Source organism: Leopardus geoffroyi, chromosome C2, assembly GCF_018350155.1.
Source record: "Leopardus geoffroyi isolate Oge1 chromosome C2, O.geoffroyi_Oge1_pat1.0, whole genome shotgun sequence".
NCBI classification, from domain to species: domain Eukaryota; kingdom Metazoa; phylum Chordata; class Mammalia; order Carnivora; family Felidae; genus Leopardus; species Leopardus geoffroyi.
The window spans coordinates 110,392,624-110,411,452 of NC_059333.1; the positions used below are offsets into that span (position 1 = coordinate 110,392,624).

General features: G+C 38.3%; 1 protein-coding gene and 1 long non-coding RNA gene across 4 annotated transcripts in view; one reads left to right on the forward strand and one right to left on the reverse strand.

Annotated features, from left to right (window-relative positions):
* The window catches only part of LOC123611366, a 416,378-nt gene extending 407,064 nt beyond the window's left edge, over positions 1–9,314 (reverse strand). For 2 of the 3 annotated variants that reach the window (XR_006718621.1, XR_006718619.1), the window contains exons 1-3: positions 9,191–9,314; positions 8,741–8,836; positions 8,171–8,264 (exon numbers count right to left, since the gene is read on the reverse strand). This is a non-coding gene — a long non-coding RNA (uncharacterized LOC123611366). The remainder of the gene's footprint in view (positions 1–8,170; positions 8,265–8,740; positions 8,837–9,190) is intronic. The other variant, XR_006718620.1, reaches the window with a different exon arrangement.
* An 88-nt stretch (positions 9,315–9,402) lies between these two features.
* Positions 9,403–18,829, forward strand: part of DHX36 (DEAH-box helicase 36) — a 49,616-nt gene continuing 40,189 nt past the window's right edge. The window contains exons 1-3 of the mRNA XM_045503204.1: positions 9,403–9,744; positions 17,212–17,336; positions 18,086–18,317. Of these exons, the coding sequence (XP_045359160.1) occupies positions 9,481–9,744; positions 17,212–17,336; positions 18,086–18,317 (621 nt within the window). The 5' untranslated portion in view covers positions 9,403–9,480. The remainder of the gene's footprint in view (positions 9,745–17,211; positions 17,337–18,085; positions 18,318–18,829) is intronic.

Here is an 18,829-nt window from a genome sequence, read left to right on the forward strand (position 1 = left end):
CAAATACGATTACAGAACAAACAGGAGGTTATTTTAATAGTCTGGGTTAGAGATGATATTTGCTAGAATTAGGGTGGTAGCAATAGAGATGGTGATGGTATTGTACTCTGATTCAATAAATAGGAAGGATTTCCTTGGTAACTACCTAAGTTACACATTTCTTTAAAAAAAGTTTTTTTCATTTATTTATTTTAGAGAAAGAGTGCGCATGTGAGCTGGGGAGAGGGGCAGAGGGAGCAGAGAGAATCCCAAGCAGGCTCCATGCTGAGCTGATGCAGGGCTCGATACCATGACCCTAGGATCATGACCTGAGCCAAAATCAAGAGTTGGACGCCCAACTGACTGAGCCACCCAGATTCTCCACTTAAATTTCTTAAATGTTTTTCTATGGAGCCTGTAATTTGAGGTAAAAAATTACCTCTGGCATCTATTTTCTGTTAATACCTTGGAATATCCCAATGTTTCTAATGTCCTCCACATATCACAGAGGCTAGAAGCCTGAGAACTACATTTTCCAGTCTCTTTTTCTGGCAAGTTTCAGATTTAGTGTCTGCTAGAAAGAGGAATTTGCACAAGATCTGGAAGACAGGGGTGCCTAGGAGGCTCAGTCAGTTCACCATCCAACTTCAGCTCAGGTCATGATCTCACGGCTCGTGAGTTCAAGCCCCACATCAGGTTCACTGCTGTCAGCATGGAGCATGTTTCGGAACTTCTGTCCATCTCTCTCTCTGCTGCTCTCCCACTCATGCTCTCTCTCTCAAAAATGGATAAACATTAAAAAAAAGAGAAACTTGAAAGAGTTGAAGAAAAGCAGCAGCAGTTAAAAGCTTTTAAAAGCAGTTAAAAGTAGTTGAGACTTTCTCTTCTAAGGTATGGTTCAGGGGTCTAGGCTCTTTCCATCTTGTAGTTCCACTCTTTCATTTTTATTATCATTATCCTCATCCATATTAAGCTGGCATAAGGACAAAGGGCAGAGAGGACCCAGCAAGGACTGTTCCAGGGATGGCCTGGAAAAACAGCACCTCAATCACTGCTGCTTCTGCTATGCTGGAGACCTCTGGGTATACAGACATTCCTAACATCAAAGGAGGTTAAGAAATAGACCTATCTGTGCAGAGGAAGAAGAAACCTAAATTTGGCAAACAGCTAGCTATCCAGTCTCTGACACATGTTATGACCCCACTAAGCACTAACACCACTAATACACCACACTCTATTAGAATGTAAATAGTGCCCCATCCCTGGTGTCACAAGATGCAGATGCATACCACAATCCAAGAATGGCACATCTTCCGGGGCTTGAGTTATCTGGTCTTGATTCTAGAACAGACTATACTGCTACAAACATAGATCAATTTGTGCATGTGATTTCTTCTCCAACTCAAGATACAAAAAAAAAAAAAAAAAAAAAAAAATCATATTTGTATGTCTTTCCTACAGTCTTGGGATTTCAACTTCAAAATCCACAAAGAACACATACACAAATACAAAATCACATGTTCTTCTTGAGAATGAGCAGGAACTTGCTGGCACTGGGCAATCAAAACCCAAATACAAAATGACCACAATGACAATCTTCTGCAATATTACATAGAATGATTTAGGTTCCTGGAGTCACATTATTTTGAAACAGTTTATTACAGAGGACAATCTGTACCTTTACATAAGCATAGTCTCACTGAGTAATTTTTCCAGAAAAAAAGAAAAAAAATACCTCAGGAGCAAATTTTAGTCTCCACCACTTAGCAGAAATGCAATCCCCAGAAGCTTTAAAATGTGAAAGTCAAAAAGTATTAGGGTTTGGATATATCCATGGTCAGCTGGTTACAGTAGTGAAGATACATAGCTACTTGCTTAAGTTTAAGAGTTTGTATTTCTATTATTTTTTATAGAGAAAAAAAGTATTAAAATTTGTTTTCTTAGTACTCATTCAAAACATTTTTCCCTAAATTCCCAGATTGTCTAATTGAATTAGATTATGTAGTTTTCAAGGGAAAATATGTTATGCAAAACATTCAAGAAGATGTTTAACATGAATACTAAAATCCATTTTTTCTTTCTTTTTATGAGAAGCAGATAGAATTAGCAGACAATGGCAGTAATTCATAGTTACAATGACAAAACATCTGGTTTGCATGGGATAGTCCCAATTTACAATTGTTTTCCTGGCATAACAATTAATAGTGTCCTCTTTAACTCTCACAGAATTGGACAATAAGTTATCCAATCACACTATAGTTGTGAAGCAAGTTATATCTAATCTAGGTGTTTTTCCCCCAAAACATAGGTAACCTATACTAATTAAAAAGGAAATAGGTAATGTCTACCAATTTCCTGCTAAAAGTACCTTCTACTTGCTTTATATACTTCTATTAGAATAAAAAATTATCTTTCAGTATTTTGAGTGAAAAAAGAAAATTATGATTGGACATCATCAAGACCTACCCTGAAAGAAGATAATAATAGAAGAACAAGTATGTCATGTCTTCAGAAGCTTAGCATAAGGGTGAGAACACCTCCACTCCCACAGCTAACGGTAAAATGCCCCAAATCACAAAGAAAGCAGTGCCTTCTGGAGCCACTAAGTTGTTCGGTCAATTAAATTCAAAGAGTAGGCTGAACGCAGACACTATCTGCATTTCATGGAGAATAAAGGGACAGGAAATTCTCTGATGGATCTCAGCCCTTATTGAAATATTTACAGTTCATTGCAACTAAAAGCACCAAAATATGCTCTGGACCAAAGCATTACTTATGTTAACTTTTCTCCTGCAAATTCCTCTACCCTTCTCCATTCTACCCTCTGCACCAAGACACTGACCTGCACCAACCATACCAACAGACAGAAGCAAATATTCTCTGTTTCCCATTGGGTTTGGTCAATGGGGACTTCCATCAAGAAATCAGAGACAAGGAAGAGAGTGAGGTCAGGGTATTTATTCCTCTCTCTCTGAAAAACCACTTTGGACTGGATCTTCCCCTTTATCAACAGTCACTGCTTCTTGTAGAAAGCTGATTCTATGCCACTTTCTTTCAGGATGCCAGTACCTGCTCTCTTTCTTCATCCACTTGGGCCTAGAGATAAGAACATCTCTGCAGCTACTAACTCCAGCTTACTGAAATATTTTATAGTCTCTTAAAAGATTTTTTTGCATCTATATACATATAATATGTTAATGTACAAATTTTCCCTGAATTACCATTTTAAGATTGCTACCTCTTTTCCATAGAGACTCTGACATGCCCACAATCTATAACCTTTCAGAGTGTGTAACTATCTTGGCTTTACAGTGGAAAGAGCACTGGGCTAGGAATCAGAAAGCTTAGTTTCAATCTCCAACTCTAACTCTGACTCCACCAGTGTTTCATCTATGCTTAAACTCTCTAGAGCTCAGTTATTCTTGAGTGGATAATAGAAAGATTAGAGATGAGGAGAGCCAGGCAGATAAGATTATCATTAAAATCTCTTAGCCATACCATTATATACAAAATTTGAAAATACTAAGTGAAGGTTAAGGATCTGAAGCTTCTCTACATTATATGGAAATCCTACTATGATGAAGATACAATTCTCTCCTTTATTCGAGAAGAATAAATGGGTGGATCTGGGTAGAACACAGGTTTGGTATTCTTAGATCAAAAGACCTCAGTGTCTACCAACTTTAGAATGAAGATCAGGAGAAAATCCTAATTTGTCTAAAAGATTCCCCAAAGGTAAGAGAAACAAGGAAGCTGTGATAGGAACCGACAAAACTGGCATAAAGGAGGACAGATCAACTTGAGGTAATGAAAAAGTAAAATCTCCCAGAATTCCAGGAGAATACAGGGATTCAGTAATTAACTCTTCCCTTTAGCACAAACATTGGATATACTAAAAACTATAACAGACATGTAAAAAAAAATTCAAAATATGTTTTTCTTTCAGAGCTACAAGCAGGAAATGTGGTAAAAGCTGAGATAAGGAAAGGAGGTCAAAATTCAAACACATCTTCCCCTCCCGCCCCCACTCCCCCATATTCTCTTACATATCCTCCTGCCTAAAGCAGACTTCACACTCTCCCCTCTCTGGAGTTATAATTGTGAAATGTCTACTGAGGAACATGACTTACAGAAGAGAGCACTGAAAATATGTTGATTCAGTATTTCAAAAGCACCTTTGATAAACAGATAAATGATGTTTCAGTGATTAAAAATGGAAGGTTTATAAAGCAAGCAGGGATAAATAATGCTGCAGACACCTAGTTTTTCTAACTTTCATAAGACTGTATTATTTTTCACGAAATATATCTGTGACAGTGGTATCCTTTCCTTGGAGAGGTTTCATTCTTTTTAGTCCTTCAATATGTTGAGATTCTTGCCCTAACTGTAATAAAATAGAAAATATGCCTACTCATAGTACCTGACATATAATAAGCAATCAATAAATGTTACTTACAGTACTACCATCCTTTTTCCTACATCTAGTTGCCATCTGGAAGTGTCTGTGTCTGTGTTGCAATGTGAGAAGTCCGTAAAACTGTCAAAACAGTGGTGCAACATGGTTTCCAGAGGGCCTGAGTCAGCACTTACAGCAGCTGTATCTTCCAAAAGTGAACACAGTATTTCCCATCCTACATGCTCCTCTTATAGTCTGACCTCCCATACCGTGGTGAAGCCTTAAACTTAAGTGCACATCTGTAACTATCTCAACTAGTAACTACTTGCTATGTGACTTCCAAGGCTAGTTACTAAAAATGTCATGTACTTCCACCTTGTCCTGTGTCAGTTGCTCTTGGAACTGCCACACTATGAGGAGGCTGAAACTAGGCCACACAGAGAAACCAGATGGAGAGGTTATTGTGGTGTTCCAGCCCACAGCCAGCTATGGTTCCTGGCAAAACCCAGGATCAATGGGCACCTCTTTCAATGAAGGGGCCTTCAAGTGATTCCAGACCCTAGTAAGTCATCCCATGAGAGTGGAGAGAAAGAGAGAAGAAGGTCTAACAGACGAATTTCATAATTACCTGAAACAAGGAAAGTTAACTGGCAATTTTAAGATGTTTCCACTATTGTTGCCTGGCAGGGAGGGAATTTAGACATTAGATCAATAAAAACAAATGATGATGATGATGATGATGATGATGATGATGATGAAGAAGAACAAGAAGAAACTCTACATTTTCTTTGTCCATCTGAATTGTATTTTAAGTAAATTTGTGATTTTACTACGACCGTTATTATCATGAAGTGTTCTCCACAAATTCACCTTCAATGTAACTCAAATTTCCCAATTTGAGCCCCCAAATTTTATGTGACAAGATGTTCTATTGAGTTGTTTGATAATTTTCCAGTATTTTTCCTGATGTAAGAAGGAAACATTTTCTCCATGTCTCCCTACCTCCACCCCAAAACAGTCAGATCTTTACAGATCTAAGACTACTCTTATCAGCATGTCCCCTCTCCCCACCACCAAGAAGAGGTCAGAGTCCATTAAGGATTCCATTTTCCAAGGGGAACACTAAACAAAATTCCCATCCAGTCCCTCATGAATATTAGACCCATGAAAAATTATGCTAGAGTTGTTTCACAGGGTTGGGGTAAAGAAAATGGAGAATGAGAGATTTCCTGAGATTGGGAAAACTGGTAGTTTCCCATAATGGTGTGGTCTTGTGTGGCTCACCCTAGCTGCCATCTTGGGAGTCACTGGACTGGGAGGTCCATGCCTGTGGGAGTTAGATACCAAACGCCATGGGGGTGAATGCAATAGTTTTGCATTCTGTGCCCAGCCCATGATTAGTGGAGATTACATTTAAGAAAGACATCTTTCAGCATTCCCAGAGCACAGCACAAAGCAGAGCATCAGCAAGAGTAACAATGGCAGTTATAATGAGTCAGTCATTCCTTTTGTTTTCTGGCATTAGGTAACCTAAGAATTCTTATTGGTTCCAACCAAAGCAGGAAAAAAAAAAAAAAGTACCAACTGATACTTTTCTTCCCATTTGTTCTAAAGTATATGTCTAAAGCAATAGCCTAAAGCAATACCACACTATTTCATGCTGAAGAAGTCAGGAAAACACGGTAATTTTAAATTTATAACTAAGATTCTGCTTAGGATCAACAAACACGAGGTGAAGGAAAATAATAGAATTTATCAGGAAATAGAGATCACACTACCTCTCTCTCTGGGGTTTTCATAAGGATTGTATGAAATATGGAATATCATATTACTTTCCTATTGCTGCCATAACAAATTGCCACAAAGTTGGAGTCTTAACACAAATTTACTACTGCACAATTCTGTGGCACAGACTTTTGATAAGATCCTCACTAGGCTAAAATTTAGGGTTTGGCAAGGTGTATTCCTTTCTGGAGGCTCTAAGGGAGAATCCATTTCCTTTTCCAGCTCTAGATGCTGCCTACATTCCATTACACAGAGCTCATCCAGATAACCTAGGATAATGTCCCCATTTTAAGGTCAGCTGATTAGCAACCTTAATTTCCCTTGGCCATGTAGTTTAACATATTCACAGGTTTTAGGGATTAGGATGTGCACATCTATGAGGGTCACATTCTGCAGACCATAAATGTGAATTGCCTGGCCCAATACCCAGCAAATACTAAGCAACAAATAAACATTAGTTCTCTTTTCCACTCTGCCTTAATAAATACCCCAGGTTTCAGTGGTATTAAACCACTTTCGGGGCATCTGGGAAGCTCAGTCAGTTAAGCCTCTAACTCTTGGCTTCAGCTCAGGTTGTGATCTCACAGCTCATGAGTTCGAGCTGTGCATCGGGCTCTGTGCTGACAGTGCAGAGCCTGCTTGGGATTCTCTTTCTCTCCCTCTCTCTCCATGACACCCACCCCCCCACCCCCCATGCACGATCTCTCTCTCTCACTCTTAAAATAAATAAATAAAAACTAAAAAAAAACACTTTATTGGTTTAATAAGTAAATACCATGTTTAAATAATTAAGTACCACTTATTTATGGTATTATTCTGGTTTAAACAACAGAAATTTATTTCTCACAGTTCTGGAGGCTGGGAAGCCCAAGATCAAGGTGCCAGCAGATTTGTTCTCTGGTGAGAGCACCCTTCCTGGCTTCTACATAGCCTCTTTGTCCACACATGCCTTTCTTCTGAGGAAAGAAAGGATAAGCTCTCTGGTATCTTTTCTTATAAGGACACTAATCCTATCAGATTAGAGCCCCAATTCCATGAACTCATTTAATTTCTTTCCTTAGAGGCACCATCTCCAAATACAGCTACACTGGGGGTTAGAGCTTCAACATATAAATTTTGAGGAGACACATTCAATTCATAACACTTTCTCACCTAACAACCCACACTATCTCCTTCAAATTTTGCCGCGACCATCCCCAATATGCCTACTCAATCTTACCTACTGAACAATTCACATACTTGTCATATAGGTATGCCCAATGAATTTCAATACATTTATTGGAACTATTCAATAGTTTTAATCATATTTGCCAAGGACTACCAAAATGTGTCTCCGTCTGCTCTCTCTGTGATTTTAACTCATGTAGTCAACCACTTTCTAGACATCTGTATTTGGATGTTTCATAGGCTCCTCAAACTCCACATGTATTATTTAGACACATTAACTCAACCCTCCCTCAAGTCCAAAAAAAATCCTCCTCATCTAGTGTTCTTCATCTCAAGATATGGTACCTTCTTATTTGGTAGTCATTCAAATCATAAACTCAAGGGTTATCTGAACACTTCCTCTAATTATCCATATCAAGTGAATCATCAAATCTGACATATTTATCTCCAAATAACTCTTGATCCCAGTCCTTCCCATGTTCCATCTTGCCTCCACTAAACCACAGCCTGTTAACTAGCCTCTCTATATCCACTTTTGCCTCCTCCATTCCTTTCTATTCAAAACAGCCAAAAATAATCAGTCTCCTACTTAAAGTTTACTGTTGTTCTCTATGTGGTATATAAGTTCTTCCATGCTTATGCTCCTTTCTACCTCTTTGGTCTTCTCCAACAGTCTTTAAATTTCAGTGTAGAGTTTTCTCAGTCTCCAATATTTTATCATTTCCCCTCATACACATTGTTTCCTCCACCTGGAATAATCTCTCCCCTTCCTCATTAGTCTGGCTAAAGTCTATTTATCTCAAAAGTCACTGCTTAACCTCTAGTGCTTTAAAAAGGACTTACCTGACTCCAAAATTAAGTTATTTTGCAGTAACATCTATGGCTGTTGGGAAGAAAAATCTTTTCCTTTACTCTCTTAGGTTTACTTCTTAGAGGCCTGCAAATTAAAATGACAAAAGACAGATTAACAAGGAAAGAGACAAATTTAATCACATACCCATGGGACTTCATACAAAAATGTGTTTCAACAGATGGGTAGAACAGATGGCATATACACCATCTTAATAGGAGAAGAGGAGGAGAAGAAAGGCACTCATGGGAAAATACTTCTAGGAAGGAAAAATGGGCTCTTACGAAATAGATGGGATATATAACAGTTTTGTGGCAATGCCTGCTTAGCCTGCTTAACATTGGAATGCTGACTTCTAGTCTCCAGTGATAAGTCCATCTTATCAGTTCCTCTCCCAGGGGAAGGGGTTTATGACAATTGAGTTCTTTTGAATCCTTCTGGGAGGCTCTGCTTTTAGGAAGTTCCAAGATTTCAGGAATTGAATGCCTCTGCTCAAAGTAATTTTTAGGCCACAGAGGTGTATTCTGGACCCCTTCAAAGCATACAGCATTTTCCTTTCTTACCTCACTGCACAACCATTTCTTTTGCCTTTATCTTCTCAAGACGGTAAGCAAATGAAAGATGGTGCCACACTTGTGTTCAGTGAGTATCCCTAGCACCTTTAAATCAGTGAAAATATGTAAATGAACTGAATGTCCCCTAGTGAACGTAGTGTCCCCTGCACCCTATTGGATAAAGGCAGTAAATAATGACAATCCTTTAAGAAAGGCAGGGGCAGTTTTATATTTATGTATTTCAAACTGGTGTCAGGCTGTTTTCAAGATGTAGCTACCAAAAAAACCCAAAAATATGAACTCATCTCATTTCTTTCAAGACTTTTAGGAAAAAACGCATCGATCCACAGGTTCTTTTACTGTGTCAACAGATGTTTACTATCCACGGCCTAATTGGACGCAAATTCCGGATTTAATCATGGATAATAAGAAAGCAAAAAGTAAAACCTATTTCCTCACATGTTTGGTGTAGGTAAGGAAACCCGCGAGCCTTTTGCTCCCTCTCCCTCCAGAGGTACAAAAATAGAGGACTGCGGGCACACCAAAGAAGACTTCACCTGAGCCAACTTCCTGATAACAGATGTCGTCCTCCCTGACGTCACCGGAAGCAGCTACTTGTGACGCTCCAATAGCCCTCCCTCTCGCGCTGGGCGCCGGAAGCAAAACGGAAGTGGACGTGCACTAGCTTCCGGGCCCGGACGCCATTTCTAGCGGTTGCAGGTTCTCACGAGTTGTAGTCGGCTGGGACAATGAGCTATGACTACCATCAGAGCTGGGGCCGCGATGGCGGGCCCCGCAGCTCCGGCGGGGGCTATGGGGGAAGCTATGGAGGAGGCCATGGAGGGGGCCATGGAGGGAACCGAGGCTCTGGAGGCGGCGGCGGCGGCGGCGGAGGAGGAGGAGGTGGTCGAGGCGGCCGAGGCCGACATCCCGGGCACCTAAAAGGCCGCGAAATTGGCTTGTGGTATGCGAAGAAACAGGGTCAGAAGAACAAGGAAGCGGAGAGGCAGGAGGTAAATCTGAAACTCGATAGTGGAGAGGGATGAGGCAGGACAGGCTTTTTCCCTTCCCCCGCCCCTAACCTTTTCGTTTTTTGTTCCTTGACTCATGCATGTGCTGTGTGAAATGAAAATCAAGTGTGCAAAGGTATTATGCTACAACTTCCGGTAGCCGATATTATGTAGTTTAACATCAGCCATGCTCATCTGACCTGGAGCAGTTAGGATTTGTGCAGGCTGGATGTATATTTTGCTTTAAGGACGTGAGAACTGTGAACAAAACAAATGTTAAGTTCACGTCCTATCGGAAGTTAACTTCATTGGGGTATCACTGTGTTAGTATCCCTGGCCGCCCTTTCCCTTAGAAAAATTTTGGTCACTTTTATTTAAGTTCCTTGCCCAAAGAGTTCGAAAATAGCGGCCTTCTTGATACATACAAGTTTGCGCGGAATAAAAGCTGTCAAGTACTATTTTGAATGTAGATCGCTCAGAAGAATAGCCTAGCTTTCATATTTAGCATTAAAAAATAGCCACAAACCCAGGTTTTTTGTTTTTATGTTGGGCTGGGGAGGTTTCTGATGAGTAGCAGCTCCTCTTTGAGAAGGAAACGTGGGATCCTAGAAATAGGAGACGTTTCAAGAGATTGTTTAGTCTCTTAGCGTTGGTGATTGCCCGGCCCATTTGGTTTGTATCTTGAACATCTGTAGTAAGGAAAGCATTAAAGTTCGCTGAGTGGCTTATTTTAGTTTAGTTGTTTGTTGTTGTTTTTTTGTTTGTTTGTTTGTTTGTTTTTTTAATTAAACGAAGCTTTCTTATAAGCCTGAGAACAACTTTTTAGTAACTTCATTAAAAGCACCTTTCATGTTAGGTACTGAATGTATGTAATTAAGTTCTCATTTAGGCTTCTGCTTTTAAATTTTTCCATTTCTTTATTTTTCTTTTATCCGTGTCATTTTCATCAAAATGATTTTTTGGCACTATCCATTTATCTTCACACCTTATCACCTTCTCTTTAAAAAATATACGTACATGTTTGTCAGCCCAAAATTAACTTGTTCATTGACAAGACTTTTTTTTTTTTAAATGAAGGAGAGCACATCTAAGTCATCTTGACATTGCAAGGATAATTGGCTGATTGCTATAAAAGGATGTGCCCAGTAACTAGAAAAGTTACTCTTTATCAAGTTTTATTTAGCTCACATTATGGCTGTTGCCCTGGGGATCTAAAGAAATATGATACTGGGAAATATGATATTGGTTGGGAAAATATGCGAACAAATGAAAAATTTAATCAGGAAAAATTGCTCATTATTTCCACCTGAAGCTAGTTGTGTTATGGATCATTCTGAATGGAATTCTGGATTTCTACCCCTTCCCAAACCTTCATTTTAGTAAATGTTACTACCATTTATTCACTTGCAACTCCCAAACAGGACTTATCTTTAATATTTCTCTTTCATTTCAGCAAATCTGCCTGCTCTTTTTATAATATATCCCAAATCCAACGACTTGTCTCCACAGCAGTTACCATAGATCAAGCCACTATTTTGTTCAGTGTTCTTGGCCTCCTAACTAGTCTTCTGGCTCCCACTCCTGCTCTCCACTGAGTCTGTCCTTTGTAGAACCACTCACAGCACTTTCAAAAGCAAAAAGTAGATTGCCTCATTCTCTAGCTCACAATTTGGGATTGGAAGCCAGGTCACATCTGTCTGAGTTGAATATGTTTCAGTTGCATTCTAACATGTTTTACAGGAATCTTGGTAATATAGCTTCAATATACTACTAGGTTTCCCTCTGTGTACTTAACTCTCTGAACCCATGTTCCCAATCTGATGTAATTGTAGCTTTTGTAAACATACTTCTATTTTTGCTTTGTATTATGATTCTTCTACCATTCTCTGTAAAATGCATCTCCGTCTTCTCTATCTCAATATGACCATTTTTCAATGATTGGCTCATCCTACCTTTTTTTTGACCACCTTCAGCCATATATGATTGCTTCCCAATTTCCCTAACTTTTAATTTTTAGGTAATCCCCTATGTTTACAAAGTTTCCACATTCTAACAATGTGCTCTTTTTCTTTCAATTTTGGTTTTTTTAAATTAATGATTGATATGTTTGAGACACTATCTTAAGCACTGTATTAATAGGGTGTAGGCCCTACCTTAAAGAAATTGTGGTGTTAGGGGCTGTTACAGGGATAGTTTACAATGTTAAAATATTAAAAGGAGAATGTGGATTATCATCTAACTCAGACTAGGAAGATTGTAGATTTTCCAGAGGAAATAACTCTTAACGTGAAACTTGGAAGATAGTGAAGTGTGTATGTTTGGAATTGGGGGATTTGGAAAGGGATTCTCAGGCAGAGGCAGCAGCACGTGCCACAACTTAGAGGTCAAGAGGAACATGTTCAAGGAACTGAAAGAATAAGAGCATGGGTGTTGGAGTGTGGTGAGATGAAGGCAGAGCAGTGGCTTTCAAACTTGTTGACAGTTTCCCACGGGAAGAAATATATGTTAATTTGCAGCCTAGTGTACAGGTATGTATAACTGAACAAAAAGTTTCATAAAATGATAATTATCTGTATATTGCTCTGAGTGTGGTGTTGGTATCTTTTTTGCTCTTTTTTTTTTAATTGATACCGATAATGATTCTTTAATATAATTTTATAAGCAACAATCTGAAAAGCATGGTACTAGAAAAATAAGCAGCGCCTTGAAATTCATTGACTTTCCCCTAGGAACTCCTGTAAGCCATTAAAGCATTTGAAACAAAATAAATTATTGAGTATGTGTTTAAATTCATTTTCATACCAGTATAGAGAATGAACTGAAAAGAGGCACTTCTGGGACAGGGAGACCAGTTAAGTAGCCTTTGAAGTAATTAAGGTGAGAAATGATAGCTTAAATTAGGACATGAAGATGGATGGAAGAAAGTGGACAGATTAAAGCAATTTAGGAGATTCAAAAGTGATTTTATCTGGGAGGGAAGGGGAAAGCAAGTATGTATTAATAAATGACATGTTTATGACTATATAAGAAACAGGCTTGATGGAGGAAGATAGACTCAGCTTAAGGACCCTGAGTTTGATGTTGTAGGGCATAAAAGTGAGGATTTCAGGGAGGTAGGAGGCCCTGTGGATCTGATGCCTACAGAAATCTAGATTGGCAGTTCGTGGTCCTATGGATAGTAGGTCCTATGGATAGTGAATGGAGAAGACAAGTGGGTGCAGGCCTAAATTGTATAGATCATTGTTTTTCAGACTTGAAAGTCTTGGCACCTTTTTAAAATGTGGGACGAGGGTGGAGTGAGAGATTGTATTTTCCTGACAGAATCCCAAATGGTGTCAGTGTTGTTAGTTTGGAGATCACTAGGGTTCAGTGTAGAGTAACTAAATTTAAGGGTTGGAGTAAGAGAAGTTTCATAGATTCTTATCTAGGAAGGAACAGCCAGAGAAGAGGAAAATAAGGTGGGTGTTGTTTTGGAATCCAGGAGCAGTGTTGAAGGCAGCAAAGGGTGTATGAAAAAAGGAAAGTAATCAAATAGTGGCAAATGCTACAGAGATGTCAAGTAAGGTAAGAACTCAGAGTGTCTATTGGATTTAGCAACACGGTCCTTGGCAACTTTAATGAGAGCCCTTTCTGTGGAGTGGTGGAGGTAAAAGCCAGATTGCAGGGGGCTGACTAGTGAAGGAGAGGTGAAGAAATGGAGAACTTTTCAATCAGTTTTACTGTGAAGAGGAGAAAGAAAAATAGGGCAGTATCTGATAGGGTTGGGTGGATTCAAAAGAGGATTTTGTGTTGTAGAAGTAAAGAGATTTGCGAGGCCTAGGTGGCTCAGTCTGTTAAGTGACCAACTCTGATTTCCTCTCAGATCATGATCTCGTGGCTCCTGAGACCCAGTCTGCCTCCAAACAGTGTGGAGCCTGCTTGGGATTCTCTCCCTCCCTCTCTTGTCTGCCCCCACCCCTGATGTGCACACACTCTTTCTCTGTCTCACAAAATAAATAAACGTTTTTTCTTTTTAAGGTAAAGAAATTTGACTCTATTCCTGTTCATGTACTGATGGTAGGGAGTCAGTGGAGAGGAAACGTTTATCAGGTAGATTAAATTATGCTGCAGTAGTAAACAGCCTCCAAATCATAGGGAGCTATAACAACAAAGGTTGCTTTTCTACTCAAATTACTGGACCATTGGGAGTTAGGTTGAGAGTTCTCCTTATGAGAATGGCTCACAGAGCTCCACCCATCTGAAAAGTAGCTGGTTTTGGTGGCAGCTGGAGGGAATACAGTAAATTGCCCTGATTCTTAAGAGACTCCTGTTTACATTTCTCTGGCCAGTAAGTCACATGGTCATGCTTACGTCATGGGTGGGAAAATGTACTTCTACCATATACCTGGAAAGAGGCAAACCAGAATATTGATCAGTAGGCTAATGACTACCAGAGAGAGATTTAGGAAAGGAATGTAAATCTCAATAGAAGGATTAGCCCTGAGGAAGTGAAAGGAATTATTGGACTGCAGAGTTTAGTGGAGAGATCAACCTTAAGCAGGAAAATGGCCTCCCAATTCCATTAACGGGAAGGAAGAGAACAAAGGATAGATTCTGATACAGGTAGACTTGGGTTTGGTGGCAATCAGTTGAGGACTTTTCCATTTGTTTTTGTTTTCTTTGTGAAATGTTGAGGGTGAACAGGAAGGTGGTAATGGTTTAAAATAGTTGCACACAATTAGAAGCTAATAAACGTAGACAATTTGCTGGATATCACTGTGGATCTTCTTTGCCAGGAATTTATGACTAAAAGCAAGGATATTTGAGGTTGTCCAAAAAAAGGGGAAAACAATAAAAAAAATTAAATGCCATGATAAAATAAAATAGTCATGACACCCAAAACATGATTGAGATTCTCCATGCTTGAGGGGTGAGGTAGAGTGAAGGGTGATACCACTGGTAGAAGATTAGGAGGAGGTAACCTACCAAAAAAAAAGGTTAGATCCATGTTTGGAATTTTGGCACTCCTAAAATCTCCACTGCCCATAGCCTCTGGAGCCTCATTGTGGGAGAACCTTGTTAAAAACAATTTGTAGGAGATATAAGTTGTGTTTTTATTAAAAAGTATAAATTATTGGGCGCACCTGAGTGGCTCAGTCAGTTAAACGTCTGACTTTGGCTCAGGTCATTATCTCACAGTTGATGGGTTTGAGTCCTGCATCAGGCTCTGCCCTGAATGACTCAGAGGTTGGAGCCTGCTTTGGATTCTGTCTCTCCCTCTTTCTCTATCCCTTCCCCTGCTTGTACTTTGTCTCTCTCTCAAAAATAGGTAAACATAAAAAAAAAAAAAAAGTATAAATTATGTTTTCAGGGGCTTTTTCATTTTTCAGTCATCCTGCCTTTTTTGTGAATATCTAAAACTCATACAGCAAAGTGAGAAGAACTTTTGTTCTGCTAGTAGAGATTAAAAAAAACTTCAAAATATAAGGTTTTGTTTGGTTGAAGAAATGCTATACTGTGACTTTCAATTGGAAATAAATCATTCTTCAGAGAAGAAGTGCTTAATCTGTCCCATTTTGAAAGTGAACAGAAGAAACAGTGCCTTTGGGTGGTTGAGGTGTTGGGAAAAATTAAGGAAACTTTGCTTGATAATGACTTTATGTCTTGGGGTTCCTTCCTAGAGTAGTCTTTAATCATTAAAATGTCCTGTAGTTTCTAACTGCCAAGAAAAAACTGGATGACCATTTCATGTAGGTATACAAAGCAATAAATGTTAACATGGGCTGAGGACATTACAGAATTCAAAGTATAGGGCAGAAATGTTCCAATAATGAAACTCTGTGTTGGGTGTCCCCAAGACCACTCAGGTTCCGTAATTTACTAGAAGGAATTGCAGAACTCTGAAGAGCTGACAGATGCAATGTTTTTGGGTTTTTTACAGCAGATCTTTACAGATTAAAATCATCACAGGTAAAAAAGATGCGTAGAGCAGTCTAGGAGAAACCAGGTACAAGCTCCTAGTCTTGGTGGAGACTACATACCCTATACTATGAAGAGATACATTAGTCTGATATATAAACCATTTTAACCAGATTTTCATGCTGTATAGTTAAAAAGAATGATGGGCTTTAGTACCTGTCAATAAACAGATTTTGCTCTAACCTGTGCTTCCTTACGGCTTTCCTATCAGCCAGAGTTTGGACTTTTTAATTGTATAAGCATAATGATTGTTTTAGTAAACTTTTCAGTTAAGTTGCAGAAGTCTTCTGGAATTTCCCAGAGATCTGCTTGTATTCTTTTTGTGTATTTCTTTAAAGAGAAAAATGGATTTAACACAAAAGTCATGCACATTCATTGCAAAAAATAGATTCAGCCATTCATCCTTTTGGCAGACTTTTCTGCAGCATCTACTGTGTGTCAGAAATACATCTGGGGGCGCCTGGGTGGCTCAGTGAGTTAAGTGTCCGACTTTGGCTCAGGTTATGATCTCACAGTTCGTGGGTTTGAGCCCTGTCTTGGGCTCTGTGCTAACAGATCAGAGTCTGGAGTCTGCTTCGGATTCTGTGTCTCCCCTCCCCTGCTAGTGCTCTGTTTCTCTGTCTCTCAGAAGTGAATAAACATTAAAAAAAAAAAAAAAAAAATACATCTGGAAGACATACTGCAGAAATGTAGGATATAAAGTGAATAATCTATTTCAATATTAATAATAATGAAAATAAGATTGTGCTGCATATATTTTCTACGACTGGTGTTTTTTTTTTTGTTCATTTAATATCTTGGTCGTCTTTCCTGTCTGCACACTTGAGGAAAAATCTACCCTCTCTTAACTACTCTGTTTAAATTCAACTAGTTACAGTGTACAATTAGAAAAGTTGTAAAAGTTCTTGTTCTTACTGTGTATAGTGTAATTCCTATCCTGTCTGGTATTGTTTGTTTAATTCTCTTCTGAAGCAGCTACATCATCACCATATTGGAGCATCATCTTCATGAATGTTGATCAATTTTATTTATTTCCTCTGAGCTCAGCCTTCTTCCTAATGTATTCATCTTTTTACTGTAAGAACTTTAAAGTCCTCATTGCCACCAAATATTATTTCCAGTTTTCAATTAGCTTTTTTTTTAACATTTGTGTTTTAGTAACTTTAATTGTGAGTATCTTTGAAAATTTCAGACAGAAAAATTTATAACAATCAGTATGTGAGAGGGTAGAAGAGAAAGGAACCGAAGTTTTAGTAAGGGATGTAAATGTACTTTCTTTGCCAGTTATATTGCAGCTAATTTTTTAGGTATATATAGCAGAAAAAGGATATATACAAAAATATTAACATTAGGTCTATGAAGTGAAATTGGACTAGAACACCTGGTAGGGCAATTTTAGGTTTCATATGAATGTTGGATATGTATATATCTGCTCTTTTGTTTTAGTTATCAAATGATTTTGTACATGCCTTCTAGTGTTGATAAGGATACTGTTTGCTTTGCACAAAATAGAGAGCTGTAGTACACATGGATGAACGTCGAGAAGAACAAATTGTGCAGCTGCTGCATTCAGTCCAAGCTAAGAATGATAAAGATTCGGAAACACAGATATCCTGGTTTGCTCCTGAAGATCACGGGTAAAGCAAAACACATTCTTTTAAAGAATGGACCGAGTAACAGTTCTTTCATAGCATTGGCTAGGGGGAAGAAAAGATAATAAAAATAACCTCTTTAGACTCTTCAATAAGTGAAATTTAACTTTGAAGTAAGCCTTTTTCTTATATAGACTGACTCTATTTGGTGGTAGATTGAAAAAAATCCAGATGGCACATTCATTCCACAGAAAGCTAAATGGTAGGAATAGTCTATTTGGATATGTGATCATTATTAAGTTATTGTTTATTGTTTTCCTTTTCACCATCTTTGTATTTCCAAAATTCTGGGAGAAATCTGTAAGAAGTTAAATTGTTGCTATTTTAGGATGATTACAGGGGCTGTACCATTTAGAGGAAAAATTAAGAGAGGTTTTTCTGGGACTGTATAATGTAGCATCCCATTTATAAGCACTCAGAAATGGTGGCAGGAAGAAAATGGAAGTTGTGAAATGAAGCTTAGAAAAATCAGAAAAATACGGTAAGTCATTGCAATGGAGGGATGACTTATGTGAATTTTAATTTTTTTAGCTACACAAGGAATAACTTGTATGGTAATATCTATTTACAAGGAGGAAAACTTTGAACTCATTATAAAAATCTAAGTATTTTCATAATTGATCTAAGAAAGAATAATAGCTGGTGATTTTAAAATAAATAGCATATTGTTTTGTTTCAGGGCTCTAGCAGCTCTTCATTTAACCTTTTATCATTTTTTTATCTTGTCAAAATAGTTACGGGACTGAAGCTCCTGCTGAGAGCAAACCAAACTCAGAGAAAAAACTTGAGGACCAGGAAAAGAAATTGATAAATCAAGAAAAGAGGACATTTAGAATCAGGGACAAATATATTGACCGAGATTCTGAGTATCTCTTGCAAGAAAATGAACCTGATGTAACCTTAGACCAACAACTATTGGAAGATTTACAAAAGAAAAAAAGTGACCCTCGGTATATTGAAATGCAGGTAATGGAAAGCAAGATGTGGAAAAAGTTTTTGTCATTTCTTCTCACACTTGATAAAAATATATTTACGTTTAGAAGTAGCTATGTGGTATAGATCAGTGGTATTTCTATAGACTGTTCTCTGTGGGGATTCTTTCTCTTATACCAGAGAAAAGCATTGGGAGTGGAATTGCATATAACCTACAGCAGCTTACATAGTGAGGAGAAGAAATTAGTTGAACCTTTCTTGGACAGTTTTGTGAGATGTCGTAAAAGACAAGGTGGTTAGAATTGTAAGGTGTCTAGACCATTTAATCCAACTCCTTCCTTTTACAGATGATAAAATTAAATACCCCAAAGTTATGATGTACATATGTTCACCAGCATTTTAAAGATAAGACTGTGACAAGAACAAAAATTCTTCTGAGTTTTTCAGTATGTTCTTTCTACGGTAGGCAAGATATTTTTAGGTCCCTTCCTGTTAAAACATAAAATTTCCGCTTTGTGGATATTCTAGAGATAGATGTAATAAAA